This window comes from Anomaloglossus baeobatrachus, chromosome 9 (genome assembly GCF_048569485.1).
Source record: "Anomaloglossus baeobatrachus isolate aAnoBae1 chromosome 9, aAnoBae1.hap1, whole genome shotgun sequence".
NCBI lineage: Eukaryota > Metazoa > Chordata > Amphibia > Anura > Aromobatidae > Anomaloglossus > Anomaloglossus baeobatrachus.
The window spans coordinates 109,966,523-109,990,491 of record NC_134361.1 but is presented as its reverse complement, the minus strand read 5'-3'; the positions used below and the strand labels follow the sequence as shown (position 1 = coordinate 109,990,491).

The 23,969-nt window shown below is 43.2% G+C and overlaps 1 protein-coding gene across 1 annotated transcript in view; it reads right to left on the bottom strand.

The window, feature by feature from the left end:
- COL4A5 (collagen type IV alpha 5 chain) overlaps positions 1-23,969 on the bottom strand; it is a 354,376-nt gene that overhangs the window by 40,099 nt on the left and 290,308 nt on the right. The window contains exons 34-41 of the mRNA XM_075323931.1: positions 23,409-23,507; positions 23,029-23,118; positions 21,580-21,719; positions 20,251-20,377; positions 12,145-12,225; positions 11,266-11,364; positions 11,140-11,190; positions 10,076-10,261 (exon numbers count right to left, since the gene is read on the bottom strand). Of these exons, the coding sequence (XP_075180046.1) occupies positions 10,076-10,261; positions 11,140-11,190; positions 11,266-11,364; positions 12,145-12,225; positions 20,251-20,377; positions 21,580-21,719; positions 23,029-23,118; positions 23,409-23,507 (873 nt within the window). The remainder of the gene's footprint in view (positions 1-10,075; positions 10,262-11,139; positions 11,191-11,265; positions 11,365-12,144; positions 12,226-20,250; positions 20,378-21,579; positions 21,720-23,028; positions 23,119-23,408; positions 23,508-23,969) is intronic.

Sequence of the window (23,969 nt, the reverse complement as noted above, 5' to 3'; positions counted from 1 at the left end):
TCATGTACTGTCTAGTGTATTCACTCATCCCTCCCACTAGCCAAAAGGTACCTTAAGCCTTTCTATAAGGCCAGAGTCACACTTGCGAGTGACTTGCGTGAGTCTCGCATTGCATCACCCAGAACAGCCGCACACTCGCCGGACATGAACGTCTCAGCTCCACAGAAATACATGCAGCTAATCCTCTCCTGTCAGGAGAGTGTGCGGCTGTGCCGAGTGATGCGATGCGAGACTCGCGCAAGTCACGCACAAGTCACTCGCAAGTGTGACAAGTAGAGCAGTCCTGCCCCTTAGGGCCCACTTACACAGACCAGTAATTGTGAATGGGATTTCCTAGGAACGCTCCTCCAGTGCTGCGTTTTATGGAAAATATACTTTAAAGGAGTATCCCCTCTCCAAGATCCTATCCCAATATGTAGTAAGATGTAATATTAATAATATAAGCAAATATCTCCTATTAGAAATGTAGTATAGTTCTCCTGATATAGCCATGTCTCTTACCTAAGTGCAGGGCATTACAGTTTAAGTATCCATGGTTATAACCATACATATAGGGACAGTTAATTAGTTGCTAGTGGTCACAACCATGGATACCTAAGCTACTGTATTACCTTGCAAATGAGGTAAGTGACATAGCTAGTCAGGAAAACTATACTACATTTCTAATTGGAGGTATTTGCTAATATTATTATTATTATTACATCTACTACATATTGAAATATGTTCTTGGATATGGCAATAACCTTTTAAGGATAAAAGTGCCATTGCAGGGTATTGACAGGTCTTTCACCATGGGAGTCACCTATCAATCACCTGGAGAGGCGTTGGAGAAGCCAGTCAGGGGCAACTCCAGACTGGTCTCGTCTCCAGCTAAAATATATATACCTGTCTATGATCATAGGTCACAAGTTCCCTTTAATGGCTGCAGCCAGCCTGTCTAAATGCAGCATCACATAGGGCAGCATAGACTGCTGACAGATCCATCTCATTTTTCATAATGCATGCATAAGATGAAAATCAATGATCATGTTATACAAAGATCTCCTTTAGAATCTGTCTTCAGATTGTTGTTACCTGATCTGAAAGCAGCATGATATAGGGGTAGAGATCCTGATTCCAGTGATGTGTCATTTCTGGGCTGCTTGCTGCAGTTTTGATAACACCTCTATTTTCTCTGCTGTAGATCTATCAGTTCTCTGAATGATGAGCTCTGTGTAACCTCGCCCACACCTCTAATTGGCAACTTTCTGTATACACTGAGCAAAGGCTAGAAGCTGCCAATCAGTGGTGGGGGCAGGGTTATACAGAGCTCATCATTTAGAAGACTGCTAGATTTGCAGGAAGCTACAAGTGAAGGGCGGCGGACTACAAGGCAGCAAATTTACTAGTCCTCTAATGATAATCTCCTGCTGATAAAACAAGGATTTTTTTAAAAACTACAACAACCAGCCTAGTAAGTGACACATCGTTGGAATCAGGGTTTCAGTCTCTACATTATGCTTTTCTCAGATTAGGTAGCAAAAAGTTTGTGACAGATTCCTTTTAAACTAGATTTGATCACTTATTAAACAATATAATATTGAAATCACTGTAACTGCTGCCTCGTAGTCTTAATCATTTCCCTTCTTATACAACACCTATGTCTGATTATACGTCTGATTATACAAAGTTGCTTGATTTCAGACATGGTGACCATTCTGTTATCAAAGTCAGATCCACCTGACTGGAAGGTGATCTGTCTGAATAATGTGTTTCTTCTCTACGGCTGTGAGATGAAGTGAGTATTCAGCTGCACAAATACATAATTACTACAATTTAGAGTTTGTGCCAAGTACATGATGAAATGATATTTTTTTGCAGGTTGGGGTGATATGCTCTCCTTCCTCGGAGAATAATATATGCATTATGAGATTTTGCCCATCCTCTAATATCACAACAATCCACATAATGTGTAAATTATTTATGTTCTGGATTTCACAAATTTATGGAAATGCTTCTCATGTATGGCACAAAATCATAAAAAGCTTAATAAATAATGTAAGTGATCATATAGGCAGATTACATTGCTCTCTACTACATTGCTCATTAGTACAGTAAACGTTATCACTTATTCATGATGACCAATCTAACACATTATAGGACACTATACAGAAAAGTCATCAAGAATTAACCCAACACGGGTATCAGCAAACTTTCAATATCTTAGCTGCTGGCGAACAACAGCACCCATAATACTTAATCATGGCTGATGATGTGTGACACTACATAGTAATGTGTGACGCTGTCTGACACTGTCATAGTATGCCAAGTCATTGCCATAGAGGAAATTATACACACGGATGGGAAGGCAGAACCATGAAAATGGCTGATATGTTGTAAGTAGGACTTGATATAAAAATATGGCTAAAATAACGGATCACATGTGCTCTAACCCCCTGATCTTGATGACCATGACTGTAGTGCGGGGGAATCCAACCTGTGGCTTGTGGGCCCATTATGTGTGGCTCGCGGTCTGCCGATTTGGTGCATTAGCGCCAGGTCCAGCAAGCTGCTATGAAGATCAGGTCTCCAGGTGATGACTCTTCTGGGTAGCCTGCACAGAAGAACAGATCTGCATGCACATATACAAGTGGTTGGTGTTAATATAATAATCTTTAGGTAGGATGATGCTGCCAGATAGAGGAATGCATGAAGTTGGATCATATTGTTTGGTACCAGTGCCTAATGTTAAAAAACAAATGGGATCAAGTGAGAACCCCTGGATGTAAGTATGCTGCCTATAAGAAAGGGTGTTTCAAGGTCTCAGTGTGATTTCTGTGAGTAATCTTTGGCTGTCATTATACCTGTAATAGGGGTCTCTGGGTGTCACTACTATGGAGTATGCTGGATGTGGCTTGCAACCCTCTCTCAAGGCTGGATGTGGTTCGCATCCCTCTCTCAGAGCTGAATGTGACTTGCAACCATCTCTCAGAGCGGAATGCGGCTCACAACCATCTCTCAGAGATGAACGTGGTTCATGCCCATCTCTCAGAGCTAAAAGTGGCTCACAACCATCTCTCAGAGCTGGATGTGGCTCGCAACCTCCTCTCAAAGCTGTATCTGGCTCACAACTATCTCTCAGAGTTGGATGTGACTCGCAATCGTCTTTCAGAGCTGGATGTGGCTCGTGATCCTCTCTCAAAGCTGGATGTGGCTCGCGACCCTCTATCAGAGCTGGATGTGGCTTTTGACCCTCTCTCAGAGCTGGATGTGGCTCGCGACCATCTCTCAAAGCTGGATGTGGCTCGCAACCCTCTCTCAGAGCTGGATGTGGCTCGCGACCATCTCTCAGAGCTGGATGTGGCTCGCGACCCTCTCTCAGAGCTGGATGTGGCTCGCGACCCTCTCTCAGAGCTGGATGTGGCTCGCGACCATCTCTCAGAGCTGGATGTGGCTCGCGACCCTCTCTCAAAGCTGGATGTGGCTCGCGACCCTCTCTCTGAGCTGAATGTGGCTCTCAGGGTCAAAAAGGTTTGGAGACCACTGCTGTAGAAGAATATTTTTTGTAACTTGTCTCCTCAGCTAGCTCTACACTCATAGTATATATCCATAGAAAGCAATCCTGCCATACACTGCAATTATCCATCTTACAGATCAGGCTGAGTGGGATAGTTGCATGTACACAATGGTCCATGCATTGTCCTAACTTCATATGTTCAGATATTTATTGTAGTGAAATGTATAAAATACAGGGAAGATCGCCTTACTGCCCAGTGCTGGATTGCAAACCAGTAATTATGTAGCTGGATGAGCAAATCTGAATTGCTTCATTTATAATTGATTGCATATAATGTATTTGTCATTGATACGCTGATATCTCTGTAGTTGTGGATGTTTCGCTGAATTCCTGGGCAGGTCACATCGGTATAAGGCTGTCTCCTTCCTTCCAGTGTCAGTGAAGTTGATTTTCTGAGTAAATCACGTCCTGTATTCTAGGAGGTGAACTGTGCCTTATAATTGCATTAACTAAGTAATTTGCACAACCTAATTATAGCAATTACAGAAGCCCAGACATCTCTGAACAGGGAATGGCCGTGGCATGATACCCATTTCTCTGTGCAAATGTGATACTTCCAGGGTGACCTATAATTCCAAAAGAACATACAGTTCTTTCTCTGTCACTTGTCAGAAGTAGGTGGCATGAAGAAAAGTCTTAACTTCTCTTTGCAAAGCTGTATTCATTTGGCAAAATACAAAGCAGCCATCACACTGCTCAGAGCCTTGTCAGACCCTGACACGGCTACAGCGTCCATCCCACGGGTCATGGTGGGTCTGATGTTCAAAAAAATACGTATACTACTAGTAGTTGGTAATACAGGTCATTAAAATTAATTGCACACTGGAAGCTTTTAATAGAGGACCTCTACTGACATGTCCCTTTTGCTAAATGTTTTGTATTTACAATAAAATAACAATTTTGGCGCATCTTATTCTTACAACTTTATGTGGTGCCGCTACTCTACTACTCCTCCTGGAAATGCAGGAATAAATTGACAACTGTGCAGTACTATTTCCCTTGTCTGTAGAATGAGCCCCCTACCCAATTTAACACTTTAATACATACTGAATGTAAGGGTAAAATGAGAACAGTAACACCCAGTTGTCAATTTATTAATTAGGTTTTCTGACACCTCATTTGAGTCAGGGAACATCATAGACTTTGTTTTGAGGGGAAATTTTAATCCTGCGATTTACAGTTATTCGCCAAAAAAATGCTTATTTACAGTTGTTTGGATGTGTGAGGTAATATATTGTCTGTGTTGACAGTAATCCTGGATATTTATCAGGTGACATTTAGCAACCAATCAGAGCTCTGCTTCTATTTTGCTACAAGTAATTAATAGGAGCTCTGATTGGTTGCTATAGGTAACGAAGAACATTCTTACTATAAGACAGTTTATGCGTCAGTTAATGTGATTTTGGTGGTGAAAGGGGGAGTGGGGGAGAGACAGAGAGGGAGAGCATGGGAGAGAGAGTGGGAGAGATACAAAGGGAGAGAGGGAGAGAAACAGAAAAAGAGAGAGTGGGAGAGAGTGAAAGTGGGGGAGAGAAGGAGAGTGGGGGAGAGGCATAGAGGGAGCATGGGAGAGAGGGAGAGTTGGAGAGAGACAGAAAAAGAGGGAGAGTCGGAGAGAGTGAGAGTGGGATAGAGGGAGCATGGGAGAGAGAGTGTGAGAGAGAGACAGAGAAAGAGAGAAAGGGAGAGAAAAGGAAAGTGGGAGAGATGGCTAGTGAGAGAGAGGGATAATGGGATAAAGGGAAAGTTGAAGGTAGGAAGAGTGAGAGAGGGAGAGTGGGAGAGAGGGATAGAGGGAGAATGGGATAAAGGGAAAGTTGGAGGTAGGGAGAGTGAGAGAGGGAGAGTGGGAGAGAGGGATAGAGGGAGAATGGGATAAAGGGAAAGTTGGAGGTAGGGAGAGTGAGAGAGGGAGAGTGGGAGAGAGGCATAGAGGGAGAATGGGATAAAGGGAAAGTTGGAGGTAGGGAGAGTGAGAGAGGGAGAGTGGGAGAGATGGATAGAGGGAGAGTGGGAGAGAGGGATGGAGGGATAATGGGATAAAGGGAAAGTTGGAGGTAGGGATAGTGAGAGAGGGAGAGTGGGAGAGAGGGATAGAGGGAATGTGGGAGAGAGGGATAATGGGATAAAGGGAAAGTTGTAGGTAGGGATAGTTAGAGAGGGAGAGTGGGAGAGAGGCATAGAGTGAGCATGGGAGAGAGGGAGAGTTAGGGAGAGACAGAAAAAGAGGGAGAGTGGGAGAGAGTGAGAGTGGGATAGAGGGAGCATGGGAGAGAGAGCGTGAGAGAGACAGAGAAAGGGAGCGAAAAGGAAAGAGGGAGAGATGGCTAGTGGGAGAGAGGGATAGAGAGAGAATGGGATGAAGGGAAAGTTGGAGGTTGGGAGAGTGAGAGAGGGAGAGTGGGAGAGAGGGATAGAGGGAGAATGGGATAAAGGGAAAGTTGGAGGTAGGGAAAGTGAGAGAGGGAGAGTGGGAGAGAGGGATAGAGGGAGAATGGGATAAAGGGAAAGTTGGAGGTAGGGAGAGTGAGAGAGGGAGAGTGGGAGAGAGGGATAGAGGGAGAATGGGATAAAGGGAAAGTTGGAGGTAGGGAGAGTGAGAGAGGGAGAGTGGGAGAGATGGATAGACGGAGAGTGGGAGAGAGGGATGGAGGGATAATGGGATAAAGGGAAAGTTGGAGGTAGGGATAGTGAGAGAGGGAGAGTGGGAGAGAGGGATAGAGGGAATGTGGGAGAGAGGGATAGAGGGATAATGGGATAAAGGGAAAGTTGTAGGTAGGGATAGTTAGAGAGGGAGAGTGGGAGAGAGGGATAGAGGGAGAGTGGGAGCATGGAAGGGAGAGTGGGAGACAGGGATAGAGGGAGAGTGGGAGAGAGGGATAGAGGGATAATGGGATAAAGGGAAAGTTGGAGGTAGGGATAGTGAGAGAGGGAGAGTGGGAGAGAGGGATAGAGGGATAATGGGATAAAGGGAAAGTTGTAGGTAGGGATAGTGAGAGAGGGAGAGGGGGATAGAGGGAGAGTGGGAGCATGGAAGGGAGAGTAGGAGGGAGGGATGGAGGGAGAGTGGCCGCGTGGGAGGGAGGAAGAATGGAAAATAGAGAGAGAGAGGGACTTAGTTACTATCCCAGGCAATGCCGGGTACTACAGTTAGTATATAATAAAACTCATCCATTAGTAGCTCTTTTAATATATTAATAATAATAATGAATAATTTTATTAATTTATATAGCGCTATTAATTCCACAGCGCTTTGCATACATTGGCATTATTTTATCATGTCATTATTATGAGAAATAGCATGGCGTCTGGAAATACAGCCATATGATACATTGTCATTATTCAGGTAAGTTTCCGGTGCGTACAATGACACTAATACTTGTGATGTAAGGCCGTGTTTCGCAGATGTAAGTATAACCTCTATATCAATGACTTGGCATAGCACAGACCACTGCTCCTGAAAATAGCCTGTGATTTAACATTGTCAGTTACATGCAATAATCTAGGATTTAAGAGCTGACCTTCAGGGCCTGGGAGTGAGATCACAATTCAAATATCCATTTCCATATTGATCATTAGATGAACGAGGGGGAAACACGAAGATTGTTAGAATATTCAGCAACAAAAAAATCCTACATTCTGGTTACATACATTTTATGTCAGCAAGTCCCAAACGTACCAGTGGAAACAAATTATTATCAGCGTTGTTACTGAATATAACACTGTGTCTGGCCCGTCCGGGGAGCAGCAGACACGCAGGGCTTCTGCTGCCGGCATTATACACTATATCATCTTGTAGTTTATGTTTTTTTTGCTCTTAGCAAACTCTCTATGCAGTCGTTTTTCTAATTGATGCCGGACTTGGCCTGTAGGACAAAGGGTCGAATTGCTGACTGGTGTGAACACTGATAATAGCTTGCTTTATCCACATTAGCACATGCACAAATAAACAAGACAAAATGGTTCTTTCCCACAATACATGCAATAAATACAAGGCTTACAAGGAGAGCGTGACTGAGCAGGGATGTGCCAGACTTTTCTCATTTACCACGGCCGCGGCTGATTGTCTATTGGAGAGAGCTAATGATCTGCTTGCTCATACAAGAAATCAGTACAAGATGTCATTTCCGATCTGACTATAGCTCTACAGAGAACTTTTCTACTAGGTATAATTAGCATTTCCTATGATATATCAGAGATTGTCCCTTACAAAGCTGACACGTTGTGCCCAATGTAAGAGCTTTAATCTAAACTCTAATGTCTTCTGAGGTCACACCTCTAGTAAAAACCCTGCTGTTTCACTGTCTCTACAGTATGTTTTTCCCAATGAATAGCTCTTTTTATTCCAGAAATGTCAGTGATCTAATATAGTTACTAAACTTTTAACTCATTTTAGTATGTTGAGGTACTTGTTATAGGGAACATGTCTGGTCCCCTGAACTTTTTTCCTGCAGTGTCACATACGGGGCAGGACTAGACAGCAATGCATCTCTTCCCCAGGACTAGTCCTGCTTTGCTTCTTCTAACCACGCCTCCTTTGTCATAGCAAGTATCGTATGGACATCATCACGCGTAATTAAAGAACCAAGGCAGGACTAGTCTAAAGGCTGCTTTACACGCAACGACGTCGCTAACGAGGCCGGATGTGTGTCACGATTTCCGTGACCCCAACGACATCTCATTACTGATGTCATTGCGTGTAAAGCCCCCTTAAGAGAAGAGATTCCTCGCCAGACTAGTCATGCTTCATTACCATATGAGACCCTGAATGATAAAAGTCCATTTTACAAGCATGGTGGCTTTAGTATTTTACATCCAACACCTTATCAGAATAATGATATACCCATGCACACCACTATATTAGCAGTTGGGAACAGTCAAGGGACCTGTCAGCTTTGATCATGGTAGCGTGTATGCTGAGACCCTCACAATCGCTCAGCTTATTCCTCAGCATGCTCACAGTAGAACGTCTACGGCTCGGCGCTCAAGCATTCACAACATGAACAGCTCTACACCATTGGTTGGTGTATCATGACCTGGACTCCTACAGCAACAAGGACTACAACATATCAAAAATAAGTTAAAAGTTTAGTTCAATACTATAGGCATATATAAAGTACAGGTACACCCCATAGTAAACTCACAGTATATATGCACTGTTAGGCCTACGTCAACATGTCAGTGATTCCGGTACGTATGTCACCGATTTTATACGTACCGGAATCAATGGGTCTGCGCAGACATCAGTGATTTCTCACGGACCATGTGTCCACACGCATCTCCGTGTGTTTCGCAGGGAAACAAGTCCTTTTGTCAGCGGCACCACTGATGTCACCCGGACCACACAGTGGTGTGATCTGTGTGACACATACTGGATAAAACACGTGTCTGTGAAATAAAATGATTTTCTATACTCACCTGTCCCCAACACTGCTGTCTTTTGCTTCCGGGCCCACTCATTGCATATTCACTACACCACGGACCCAGAAGCAAGTGTGACCGCAGCGCCGGAGACATCAGAACCATGAAGAGCAGCGGCGTGGACAGGTGAGTATAAAGTTCCTGCTCTCCGTGTGCTATCATGGATAGCACACAGAGAACACACATGTGACAAAATCACGGCACACGGAGGGCCATGCGCACCTTCAACATGTCAGTAAAAACATGTGTTTTTCCCCGATGTGTGAAAGAGGCCTTTAACGTGTTAATAAACAGCATTATACAAATTCAGAACAGCAGAAACAAATCACATCTAATGTTGCTAAGAACAAGTAGAACTCATTGGAATTGCTAATTATTACTAACTTGCTTTCTCCAGAAGAACAAATAGTGTATTGATGAGTGAACACATTACTGGCAATGTATGTATCCTTTCATTTAAACTCAGTCATGTTCCCCTTGTATAAAAGAGAAAACAAATAAATACCGATGCCGCACACAAAAAATGGAACGCAAGGTGAGAGGACTGATGTTCAGTGGAATCCGCCATCTAATGCAATGAGATGAAGTCAATGGAGTGCAGGAATGAGAATTGCAGACGCAAGGCTCCAAATTTGTTCATGCTTCTGTGCCCCATGGATTTAATTTCACAGTGTAGAAGCCAATGATTTTTTTTTTCACACGTGCTCACTATATTCATTGACTCGGTGACCATAAATTGAGTTGCCATAGCTTGTACCAAGGCTATTTGTGCGCTCTAGCTTATTTCAGTGACGTCATGCTGAAACAAGTGCTCGCTTTTGCTACCAACTATTAGCCTTTCAGCGAGGGGAGAAAAGGTCCCAGTTTACTAAATGTGATCTATCTCTTGTACGTATATTTTTATTTACTTTGCTCTTGTTACAATTTAGAATACTGGAATTCTTTTACAATATTTTGTGTTTAATTTCACTACTCTGTTGGTAGAGAAAAGAAACAGATATATATGATCAATCTACAGAAAAATAAATATTAACTCTGAAACTAAATAGCTGGTAGCAAAAGTATCCCCACAATAATTAAAAGAGTAAGTGCTTTTACCTGGACGGCCAGAAGGTCCTGATGGTCCAGTGTTTCCTTTTGGACCTGGTGCAGCTGATCCGGGGAGACCTGGTTGTCCTGGTGGTCCTGGGCTACCTGAACGCCCAGGATAACCACTGTCTCCTTTAGAACCAGGAAATCCAGGAGATCCGGGGGGACCAGAAAATCCTGGCTCACCCTTTGCACCTGCCAATGCCAAACAGAAGGAGCACATTTAAGGTTAAGGATAATAGAAATGCAATGGGAACATTCATTATAGCATATAGGCCTAATATGTAAAAGGTTTAAGAAGGCTAATTCTCATGCGATGTTCGGTTCCAGACTTTTGTTCACACTGCAGAGCCTGACAGGCAACCTGGTGTCTCCTAGATGTTCAGCCAGAGCTGGGCATCGGCTGTTTCATGTGCTCTGTTCCTCAGTCCTGCAGGAGTTAATTCCTGCTGACCTGGGGAACTCTGCTAGCTCAGATTGCTAATTACTAATCAGCAGTCTCTTTATTATATAAGATTCTGGATCCTGCTACTCAGTGCCGATTATAGCTCCAGCTTGTGCAGCGATTCCAGTCTTATTGCGGTGTGGAACTTTTTCAGTTGTCTGTTTACTTCCTGCCTTTTATTTTATTTTCCCCTATGCACGTATAGTCGCTCCTTTGTAATTGATTGCTGTGTGCACGAGTTTTGAGTTTTCCTCTGTCCATGTTTAGTTGTGGGGTTTGTGACTACGGTCCCGGCTCACAGCTTGGGTGGAGGAGGGGGGGGTTACGCCAGGGCTTAGATGGGACTTAGGGTCATGCTGGTGACTCAGACCTCACTACCATCAAGTGTACCTCTGAGCTAAGGGACAGAGCAGGGTCCCCAGTCTGAAAGCCAGTATAGGTGTCCCTGTCCAGTCATCCCATCCCTGGGACACTAGTCTTGACTTAAACTCATGTTTAATAGCAAAATATATGTCATATAAATGTCGTATAATTTTAATAATGTATAATACTTTCTGGCATTTAATCACAGTAAACCTTATAGCTATAGAACTAATGTTAATATAAATTAAGAAAACCAAATCCATACCTGGAGTCCCAGGAGGTCCGGGCGTTCCTGGTGTCCCAAAACCTGGTAGACCTGAAAGACGAGACACAGTAATTAAAAATCCTACAAAAATATAGGAATAAGTGGTCACAAATGACTGTCACAGACCTGGTTCTCCTTTTAGGCCAGCAGGACCAGGAATTCCATCTTGGCCTGGTTGACCCTTTTCACCTGGAGCTCCTGGAGGCCCAGGGCGACCAGAATCTCCTACAAAATAAAACACACTGTGTTAGTGCCTAGATTATAATTATATCCTAAATATACAATATACTTTATTAGTTATTTGTAAGAATCTTTACATTCTAATCAAATCTTCATGAGTGCTACGAGGTTCATAAACCAGTTACACCTGTCTGACAATTATTATTATGACAAAAATCCAGAGGTTGTCAGAATCACTTACTTGGTTGCTTGCTACAGTTTTGATAAGATTCCTGTTTTCTCCGCTGCATATCTACCAGATCTCTGACTGCTAAGCTATGTATAACTCTGCCCACATCACGGATTGGCAGCTTTCTATGTATACTGTGCATAGGCAGAAAGCTGCCGATCAGTGCTGGGTGTGAGGTTATACAGAACTCATGAATATGGAGGACTACATGGCAGCAGGTTTACTAGTCCTCTAGTGATAATTTCCTGATATAAAAAGCGAACTGTTTCTAAGTAATGAATTCATGCTTCATCAATGTCACATGATAAAGGAACTGACTAAATGATGGGACAATGTAATGAAAAAAAAAAATATGGCTCATATGTACTAACAATGGTCTTTTTCAGATTCTATTATTGGGTATTGCATCTTAAATATCAAAAAGGAGATAGTTGATATCTCAAATTCTTTTATTGATTTACTTGTTTTCCTTTGATGATTAAAGGATGACTTTAATATATCTTGTACATCAGCTACCGGAATAGCCTCGGTATCTACTGTGATACAAATACATCATTGGGCACAATACTTTATCCAAGCTTTAAAAATATTTTTACCCCTTGGTCCAGGAGAGCCTGGGGCACCAGGGTTCCCTGGAGGTCCATCAAGTCCTTTAGATCCTGGAAGTCCCGGAGCACCTAAAATAACAAGGATAGCAAAAGACACAAATGACAACTTAATGTTTATTTTATATTTTTTTGAATACGCAACAATCTGATGTACTTGCCACTCCTTCCCTTTCCTAGTACACTCATACACACTGCTGAGATCAGTGCTGAGGCTGCTGTAAGTACAGGACATTATTAACTGGTATGTTCTCAGACAGACTTACAAAAAACTGTTAATACAATATATGGGTGTATAATTTCATCAAGCTAATTTTAGCTATGTCTACTGCCCTCTTTCCATTTATTGGATACCGCAGTTGACGTCAGCAGGGAGGAAGTAAAGGACTGTAGTAAATCGAAAAAATGAAAATGATGCAGTATGTAGTCTGCAAGCGACTAAAGCTATCGGTCTCCATACAGCAGATCTAATGATAAATTAGAAACTTGTATTTATTTTACTGTGGTTTTCATATAAATCAATGGAGGAACTCTTCAATACTATTCATAAGATGATGGTGAGGTTATGAAATAGATTTACAGATAGATAAGTAGACAGACAGAGTAAAGTTTAAAGAGGACTAACCACCAGGATTTTCATATATAAACTGAAGCCAGTGCTATACTGGTGCTATCATGCTGACTCTATACATACGTTTAGTTGTGAGATCGGATGTATACTTTCTGAAATACAGGCAAGTAAAGTCTGTGAAATGCACTGTTATTTCATGAGAGGTGGAACAGAATATCTAATAGGTGGGTCAGGTTTGGTTAGTTATTGCTGCCTCTGTCTGCTGCCTGTTCTTCCTCCTCCTTTGTCTGTTATTACAGGGGGAGGATGGAGGGAGGAACGATAGGGGGGAGGAAGGACAGGCAGGTAGACAGGGGTGGGAATAACTAGCAAAACCCAACGCACCTATTAGATATTCCGTTGCACCTATCAATCAAGTAACAGTGCATTTCACAAACTTTACTTCCCTGTATTTCAGAAAGTATACATGCGATCTCACAACTAAGGGTATGTATAGAATCAGCATGATAGCGCCAGTATAGCACTGACTTTACTTTATACATTGCCTTGAGAAAGTTTTCGGCCCCCTTGAATTTTTCAACTTTTTCCCACATTTCAGGCTTCAAACATAAAGATATGGTGAAGAATCAACAACAAGTGGGACACAATTGTGAAGTTGAACGATATTTATTGCTTATTTTAAGTTTTTGTAAAAAATAAAAAACTGAAAATTGGGTCGTGCAATATTATTCATCTTCTTTAAGTTAATACTTTGTAGTGCCACCTTTTGCTGCAATTACATCTGCAAGTCGCTTGGGGTATGTCTCTATCAGTTTTGCACATCGAGAGACTGAAATTCTTGCCCATTCTTCCTTTGCAAACAGCTGGAGCTGAGTGAGGTTGGATGGAGAGTGTTTGTGAACAGCAGTTTTCAGCTCTTTCCACAGATTCTCGATTGGATCCAGGTCTGGACTTTGACTTGGCCATTCTAACACCTGGATATGTTTATTTGTGAAACATTCCATTGTAGATTTTGCTTTATGTTTGGGATCATTGTCTTGTTGGAAGACAAATCTCTGTCCCAGTCCCAGGTCTTTTGCAGACTCCAACATGTTTTCTTGAAGAATGGTCCTGTATTTGGCTCTATCCATCTTCTCATCAATTTTAACCATCTTCCCTGTCCCTGCTGAAGCAAAGCAGACCCAAACCATGATGTTGCCACCACCATGTTTGACAGTGGGGATTGTGTATTCAGGGTGATGAGTTGTGTTGCTTTTACGCCAAACATATCGTTTGGCATTGTGCCCAAAAAGTTCGATTTTGGTTTCATATGACCAAAGCACCTTCGTCCACATGTTTGGTGTGTCTCCCAGGTGGCTTGTGGCAAACTTTAAATGACACTTTTTATGGATATCTTTGAGAAAGGCTTTCTTCTTGCTACTCTTCCATAAAGGCCAGATTTGTGCAGTGTACGACTGATTGTTGTCCTATGGACAGACTCTCCCTACTCAGCTGTAGATCTCTGCAGTTCATCCAGAGGGATCATGGGCCTCTTGGCTGCATCTCTGATCAGTCTTCTCCTTGTTTGAGATGAAAGTTTGGATGGACGGCTGGGTCTTGGTAGATTTGCAGTGGTATGATACTCCTTCCATTTCAATATGATCGCTTGCACAGTGCTTCTTGGGATGTTTAAAGTTTTGTAAATCTTTTTGCAACCAAATCCGGCTTTTAACTTCTCCACAACAGTATCATGGACCTGCCTGTTGTGTTCCTTGGTCTTCATGATGCTCTCTGTGCTTTAAACAGAACAATGAGACTATCACAGAGCAGGTGCATTTATACGGAGACTTGATTACACACAGGCGGATTATATTTATCATCATCAGTCATTAAGGACAATATTTGATCATTGAGAGATTCTCAATGAACTTCTGGAGTGAGTTTGCTGCACTGAAAGTAAAGGGGATGAATAATATTGCACGCCCCAATTTTCAGTTATTTATTTTTTTAAGTGTAAAATAAGCAATAAATATTGTTCACCTTCACAATTGTGTCCCACTTGTTGATTCTTCACAATAAAATTTAAATTTTTATCTTTATGTTTGAAGCCTGAAATGTGGGAAAAGGTTGAAATATCGAAGGGGGACGGATACTTTCGCAAGGCACTGTATATGAAAATCCTGGTGGTTGGTCCTCTTTAATATTATGTGTAAAATTATGAATTGTTTGTCAAAATAAATGTAATGTATTTGGCTGACATGTAAACGATGGTATAGTCTGCATAATAAGGATATGTTAGAAAATTATTTTTTCAATTCATGTATTGTCCATGTAAAAAAACAGATTGTACATGGTCCAATCAACAAGTTAGCTCACATTTCATTAAGCTATTAGAATTGATGGACTATGTGGGAAAAATAGCAGCATGTGCTAATTTGATTAGTTCTTTGAGAAGACTTACCACTGAATACAATGGGTGCATAAAAAAACCAAACAATGCCATTTAGACACCATCGGTATGCGTTCCTTTTTAAATGGCTGCATTGCACAGATTATATAGAAAACTTTAATTGGTTTTCAATGGTGGATGTGAAGAGATAAGTTATAAGAATGTTAAAATAGACATATGAGTGACATATGGACATAAAAATGGACACAAAGACCCTCTAAATGGATAAAAATACTTTTTTTTAATACACTCTTAAGAACGCCCTTAAGTCTCCTTGGGCACCAGTTGTGAATGCGCTTTATTCCCTTTGTCCACCCTGGTGTAACCGTATGTCACAGTCATGGTGCACATGTACGGAGTAGGCTCAGAAGCTGAGCCCGCACCATATCCAGGATATGCTGGCTGTGATACAGTCACCATCTGCCTGTAACAACAGTGACTAGAACAAGCTAAAATCACTGATGATTAGCCATTTTACCATACAGTGAGTGGCATAACAACTATGACAAAAATATAGAGCTGAGCTCAAATATCTAAGAGTTTTTCTATGTACATAACTGAACGTTTTCTCTCAAATATTGTTCACACATTTGTCTAAGTATGTGTTAGTGAGGACTCCTCCTTTGCTGAGATAATCCATCCACCTCACAGGTGTGACATATCAAGATGCTGATTAGACAGCAGGATTATTGCACAGGTGTGCCTTAGGCTGGCCACAATAAATGGCCACTGTAAAATGTGCAGTTTTACACTATTGGAAGAGTCCGAGGAGGGTAGAAACCAGTCAGTATCTGGTGTGACCACCATTTGCCAGACTACCATCTGCACTGTACAGTGAAAACCGGGATTTATCCATGAAGAGAACACCTCTGCAACGTGCCAGACGCCATTGAATGTGAACTTTCATATGGTGGCAAAAAATAAATAAAAATGTATGACTCTTGGAAGAAGAGGAGAATAAAAAAAGAAATGTGCAAAAATAAAAAAATCATCAGGTGCTTAAGGGGTTAAGGGCTATGTAACCTTTTATACTGATTTTTTTCTTTTTAGCTTATTTGCATCCTACATGCAAACTTAAAATAGCTGTCCACCATTGGGGACATTTTCTTTTTACTTAAATGCATGCAAGTGGAGCTGAAATTTTTTTTTTGCAATTGGGTCTCGTTAAAAATATTGTTCTGTTGCCTTCTATCCCCTCTGTGCTGGGGCTCATTCAGACATCCAAATGCGGTGCAATTTTTTGATGGACCTATAGACATGACATATATATAGACATTTATATACATATATAGACATTTTGATCCAACCTTCGTATCAAAATTGGACGTCTCCACGATTTTGAATGCATTACCACAGGTATGAGTGCTATCTGTACAAACTACAGATACTCGTATGGAAAAATAAGATGTCTGAATGAGGCCTTACATTGCCGATTGCCTGATGCAAAATGAGTTAACTGAGAATCATTATGATGAAGCTAGTGACTTATCAGTCTGAGATCCTATCAGCTGATTTATGACCACAGACCACATCAAAGCTGAATGTGCAGGGATACAAAAAGCCTATAGAAGCCAAAAGGTGTAACATTTTTAACTGAACCCGATTTTAAGTTACAAATATGTGTATTCAAGTAAACAAAAATGTCTACAGAGATGGACAACCACTTATCCAACTTTATAAGTTGTTCTCATAAAAAATGTTCTACTATTTTGCTGCTGCAGTCTGCCTGTAAGGCCCCCTTCACACTTCCGTGAAAAACACGCACGTGTGTTACGGGCCGTTTTTCGGGTCCGTATCACGATTTTGTGTCCGTTTTTATGGTCCGTGTGGCATCTGTGTGAATTGCGTATGCTAGCCGTGTTTGTGTGTAGAACGTCCGTGTGTGCGTGTGGAATTAACACTGGATCCAGTGACAGCGGGTAACCTCAGTGACAGCTCAGCTGATCGCGCGGCACTCTTCATTTGCTGCGTAGAGCTGGATGCGACGCTGGACCATCCTGGATTCCGCCGGACATGGAGGGCTTTTTCGGGCTGATTAAATTGTTGAACCAGGGTATATGTTTGTGTTTTTTATTTCTAATAAAGGATTTTTTCGGGTGTGTGTGTGTTTATTTACTGTAATTTCCAGATTAATCATGAAAGGAATCTCGGGGAGACGCCTGACATGATTAATCTAGGATTTAGTGGCAGCTATGGGCTGCCATTAACTCCTTATTACCCCGATTTGCCAACGCACCAGGGCAAATCGGGAAGAGCCGGGTACAGTCCCAGAACTGTCGCATCTAATGTATGCGGCAATTCTGGGCGACTGCTGACTGATATTGTTAGGGTGGGGGGCTCCCCATAACGGGGAGCTCCCCATCCTGAGAATACCAGCCTTCAGCCGTATGGCTTTATCTGGCTGGTATTGAAATTGGGGGGGACCGCACGCCGTTTTTTATAATTATTTATTTATTTATTTTACTGCACAATATAGACACGCCCACCGGCTGCTGTGATTGGGTGCAGTGAGACAGCTGTCACTCAGCGTGGGGGCGTGTCTCACTGCAACCAATCATAGGCGCCGGTGGGCGGGTAAAGCAGGGAATACGAGATTGTTTAATGAGCGGCTGGCTTTTTCAAAATAGTAAAAGCGGCCGCAGCAGTGTGAATGCCGTGCAGCGCCGCACCGGTGATCGGGGAACGGTAAGTATGAGAGAGGGGGGGAAACTGACCGACAGACTGTGAGAGAGGGACAGACAGACAGAGAGACCGACAGAGAGACCGACCGACGGACTCAGGGAGATTGACCGACATACACAGAAATAGAAAGAATGGCCGACATCACTAGAAATAAAAACACCAAACGGACACGGACTATAGGTAGATGCATACGTGTTTACTAACGTGTGTGCACATACGATAACGGACATGCATCCGTGCAAAACGCAAACACATACGGATCACGGACACGCACACACGGACATAATGAAATAACGCACGTGTGACCACAATCATAGATTAACATTGGTGCATGTTTGTCCGTGTCTCCGGTATATACGGAAACGGAACAAACACGCACGTGTTTCACGGACGTGTGAAGGGGGCCTAAGGCTGCTTTCACACATCAGTTTTTTGGCATCAGGCACGATCCAGCAAAAAAAAAACTGATGCGACAGATCCGGCGAAAAAACGGATCAGTTGCATCAGTTTTTTTTGCATCAGTTCCTTCAGTTTTTTGACAGATCAGATCCGGTGTGATGCTGAGCATGGTCAGTTAAAAAAAAAAGGATCCGGCGGCCGGATCCGTTTTTTTTCCACATTACGCCGGATCTGGCGTCCATAGGCTTACATTAGAAAGCACGCCATACGACGCCGGATACGGCGCGATACGTTTTTTTTGCCGGACACAAAAACGTTCACTTCAACGTTTCATCCGGCCGCCGGACAAGTACATTTTGCCGAATCCGGCAAAAAACGGATGAAACGCAAGGCCATCCGGCACAATCCAGCGCTAATGAAAGTTTATGGGGTAAAACCGGATCCGGCGGCAAAAGACGCCCTATCCGTTTTTTCATGTTTTTGCCGGATTGTGCCTGATGGCAAAAAACTGATGTATGAAAGCATCCTAAAGGCCGCTTTACACGCTGCGACATCGTTACCGATATCGCTAGCGTGCGTACCCGTCCCTATCGGTTGTGTGACACGGGCAAATTGCTGCCCGTGGCGCACAACATCGCTCAGACCCGTCACACTATTTACCTGCCTAGTGACGTCGCTGTGACCGGCGAACCTCCTCCTTCCTAAGGACGCCACTAAGCGGGTGCCCAATAGAAGCCGAGGGGCGGAGATGAGCGGGATGTAACATCCCGCCCACCTTCTTCCTTCCTTATTGCCGGCGGCCGCAGGTAAGGTGAGGTTCCTCGCTCCTGCGGTGTCACGCATAGCGATGTGTGCTGCCGCAGGAACGACGAACTACATCGTACCTGCAGCAGCAATGAAAATTGGGAATAGGGGGGCATGTCACCGAATATAGATTTTGAACGTTTTTGCGACGATTCAAAATCGCTCATAGGTGTCACACGCAACGACATCGCTAAAGCGGCCGGATGTGCGTCACAAATTCCGTGACCCCAGCGAGATCGCTTGAGCGACGTTGTAGCGTGTAAAGCGGCCTTTAGTCCCCTATCGGGCTCAGTAGTTTTCACACACCAATACAAATCTCTCAGAGCTTTTTCTCCTTTTTCTGACTTCTTTCAGTGTTAAAAGGAAGAAGGCCTGCGGAGACACCATCACATGTTTCTCAACGCTGGCAGGAAAACTAGCCAGGTCTTTCACCGGGAAGGAACAACCACGGGAAGGGCAGTCTCCAGTCAAGGAGACCACCTATGCCAAACATGGTATCCATCCACAGACAGCCGTTTCGGGGTATTTGCCCCTCATCAGTGTGGAGTAGGAATCTGGCTAGTGGGACATTGCCTAGTAAAAGACTATGTGAGCAAGGATGGTTGACCTTAGGGAGATCAACATCCACCACTGCGGAGACACCATCACGTGTTTCTCAACGCAGTGATTCTAGAGCAATGCCCCCTGGGAAATATTCAAAGGAATTTCCCAGGGGGCATTGCTCTAGAATCACTGCGTTGAGAAACACGTGATGGTGTCTCCGCAGTGGTGGATGTTGATCTCCCTAAGGTCAACCATCCTTTCTTTCAGTGTTAAAGATAGTAGCATGAAGGAAGAGGGGGCTGCAAACAGATCTGAAGTGGTGAGTGTGTCTCACATGGCACAGAGAAATGGCTATAGACAAGGAGCAAAGCACTTGGTGAAAAAATTACAGCACTGGAGCTGATTTTATACATGAAAACAAGTGTAGTGCAAGGTATACTACAGCAGTGCCCTGGATGCACACAGACCGTACATCCAGCCTGTATTACTGGGAGAGACACTCCCACAGGAAAAACATCAGAAACTTGGATAAGACTGTCAATGGCATATCAGAGCATAAAATGAATGAAGGAATGAAGGCTGAAACTTAGTACATTGTTATTAACTAAAGATAAATAAAACATTTTTTACATGTCACAGGTGCATATAGCCTTTAAATTGTTTACAGTACCTGAAAATCCTGGAGAACCTGAATCTCCCTTAGCACCTGAAACTCCTGACAATCCAGGCAGTCCAGGGCTTCCGGCTTCACCTTTACTGCCTGGGCTACCGGGAAATCCTGCCGAGCCTGGTTCTCCCTAAACAAAGTAAAAGGTATAGTGATTGGATGCTACTGCCATGTTTACTTGCATGCTATAAGTAAGGTCCACTCCACATAGGTTTAAAACATGTTAGTGTTACATCTATCCTTAATTGTCACGGGTGTGTCATAGGTGACAGACAGTCATGTGGTTTATGGCTGCACAGAATGCTCCCTGACTTTCCATTGTTTCTGCTGTCAGCATTCATTGGTATAGGCAGCTTTCCTGCTAGATTCATCTCTCCCCCTTTTGGACCCAGCAGGAGCTCGCCTTCCACCCAGCTGCTAATCATCAGCATCATCTTGATGTTTAAATAACCCTTCCTTCCTTTGCACTGGTGCTGGTGATATTCTTCAGTTTATTCAAGCCCTTGGTTGCAAGCAGGTGGCTTGTACTCCTCTGTGGTATTGTTGCAGAAAGCTTTGCTGAACTTCTACCTGAGTCATCTGTGAATAAGTAGTTCATGCATTTCCCCATGTGTCCTCCTTGTGTCCTCTTTAGTGGTGAGTGGGGTTGACAAAAAGCTCATCCCACCCATTCCCTATTTAGGACCAAGCACTAGGAATACCTAGGGTCAGGTATCCGACTCGACGCATAGGTGCGGAACCTATCTAGGGTGATAAGGGACCCCAGGGACCAGCAGTAGGATCAGTGAGGGGTCACCATCTTCCCTTTTCCTAGACAGAGGGTTTCCCTTCCCTTTTGCCATGCGCTTGGTACTTTTCCGTACATAGCGAGACAATAATATGGATTTTTAAAGGCTCCAGAATCCCCACACCATTGGACTGTGCCAGCCTCTGCTGATCTGTACTAACTTCCCTGTAAGGATGGGGCGCCGTTTATATACACGTGAACCTGGGGTCAATCATAGGCCAGTCGTTGGCTGCAGCACTCACAGGCCTGGATGGCACATCATCACTGCAGGTCTAGTGAACACAAATTATCAAAGCCTGCAGGAGTGATGGCAGATGTAAGGTGAATTATATATTTTTTTTGTTATTTTATAGCATTCTCAGAAATCCCTTTTACTATTCCTCAATAAGCGTGCAACATTCACAGAATGTGACTTGCAGTATGCCAGTATAAATAATCAAAATGATTTCTGACGTGGGTCTTTTTGTCTCTACCGTCCAATCAGATGAATCCTAAATGACCAAATAGCACTGAGTAAATGCTGGACATTTTGGCTAACTTCATACCTTTGGACCAGGAAAGCCAGGTTGCCCGCTGCCTGAAAGTCCTGGTTCACCTTTTTCACCTTTTGAGCCACTGAATCCTGGAGGTCCTGGTGACCCGGGGCGCCCGGGCTGCCCAGATGAACCCTTTTCACCACTTGGTCCTGTAAACAACAAGATACACAAACACATAATTTAAGTGAGTAAGAATACAACACAGGAGATCTGCAGATCTACAATCTTGAGAATAAATCTCATCTCTGCTTTGAATGACACTTCCCAACATACTGTATATGGTTCTCCATCGACGCTGGAACATCTCGCTCACACATGAGCAACCATGGCGGCAGTGGTGCAACAAACAATAAGGCTATGTGCCCATGATCAGGACTCGTTGCGTCCTGACCTACGGGGCCATGAGTCTCCTCCACAGGAGATCGCTGCTGCTTGTGCCAACGATCAGGGTTCAGGGCGCTGCGGTCTCTCGCTTGTGTTTTCCCTATGGAGGATGCATGTGACTTTGCAGCAAACAATTTACGTGCTGCGGCCTTGGAAAGCTAGCACCGCCGGTCAGTTTACGCTGCAGGCAATACATGCACAGTGGGTATGGGATTTCTAGAAATTCCATCCACTATGCTTATACTGTACAACGCAGCGTTTTGGACGCAGCTGAAGCTTGCTGCGTCCAAAATGCTGTGAACACTGGTCGTGGGCACACAGCCTTAAGCGGGCTTTACACGCTGCGACATCGATAGCATTTGCTAGCGATGTGGAGCGCGATAGCACCCGACCCCGTCGTACGGCCGATATGTGGTGATCGCTGCCGTAGCAAACATTATCGCTATGACCGCGTCACACGCACATATCTGCTCTGCGACGTCGCTCTGGCCGGCGATCCGCCTCCTTTCTAAGGATCCGGTTCGTGCGGCGTCACACGGCAGCCATCCAATAGAAGCGGAGGGGCGGAGATGAGTGGGACGTAACATCCCGCCCACCTCCTTCCTTCCGCATTGCCGGTGGAGGCAGGTAAGGAGATGTTCGTCACTCCTGCGGTGTCACACACAGCGATGTGTGCTGCCGCAGGAACGAGGAACAATATCGCTAATAAGCAGAAAACGTTTTTTTTGTTTCAGGATGACCTCTCCGCGGCAAACGATTTTGACAGCTTTTGTGATCGTTTAAGGTTGCTCATAAGTGTCACACACTGTGATATCGTTAATGACGCCGGATGTGTGTCACAAACAACGTGACCCCGACGATAATTCATTAACGATATCGTAGCTTGTAAAGCCCAGTTTAGTCTTTATAAGACAATACATAATTGGGCATTGATAACATTGATTAGCACTGTGTAATTCTGTTGATGAAACATTAAATTGTTAAGGGTACAAATTAAAGGACAATTGGTCCCCATATGTAACCATTCTTTATATGTAACCCGTATGTAATCTTTCTAAACAGGCTGACACATACCTGGAACTCCCATCTCCCCCATATTCCCTTTTATTCCAGGTGAACCAGGTAACCCAGACTGTCCAGGAAATCCGGGATCTCCTTTAGGTCCTAGAAAAAGCATTAAAAATGATTAATAATCACCTTGTAACACAAGTATGTTTGCATAAGCTTTGGATGGAAATATAAAAGTAAATTAATGATATAAATCTAAACTATACTACAAGCATCCAACATAACATAACTGTCGGATAAATCAACATTAGATCACACACATTAGATGCATTATATTAGTCAACAATAGAAACAGTTGTAATGTAGGCTGCACCTTATAGATTACATTAATTTTGTGCTTGGTACTGCGATAAAGATAAAAGTGTTAGTTTCACGTTTCTCCTTACCTGGCAGTCCTGGAGATCCTGGAAGTCCACTTGACCCCGATGGTCCTGAAGACCCAGGCATCCCACTAAAGCCTTTCTCTCCATTAAATCCAGGTGCACCTGATGACATATCATAAACAATTGTACAAGGCTGTGTTCACACAATTTTTTCATTAATTTTTTTGCTGCAGAGTGTGAACGCAGCCAAACATGTCAACAAATTCTCTTTTACAAAAGTTTATTAATCTTTATTTCATTTTTTATAACTTTCTACTTTTGCTAGTTGACTGAATTTGCACATCAATTTCTTTAATATTCATATAGGAAAAGTAAGGCTAAAGTAAATGTGTACAAATAAGTCATAAAGCCAAAGTTCGGTGACAGCAACATTTCACTTATGTAACAGATACAAGAAGTTTTGCGGCGTGATAGCGGCCAATCTCTTACAGTATGTGATGCCCCCTGCTGTCTTAATGATGTCCTCAAGTTGCTTTACGTTTCGTCTGTTACCATAGTGTCTAGTCTTTTATAATTAATGGTCATAGATAATAATTTGTACAAATGTAAAAAAAAAACAGAACA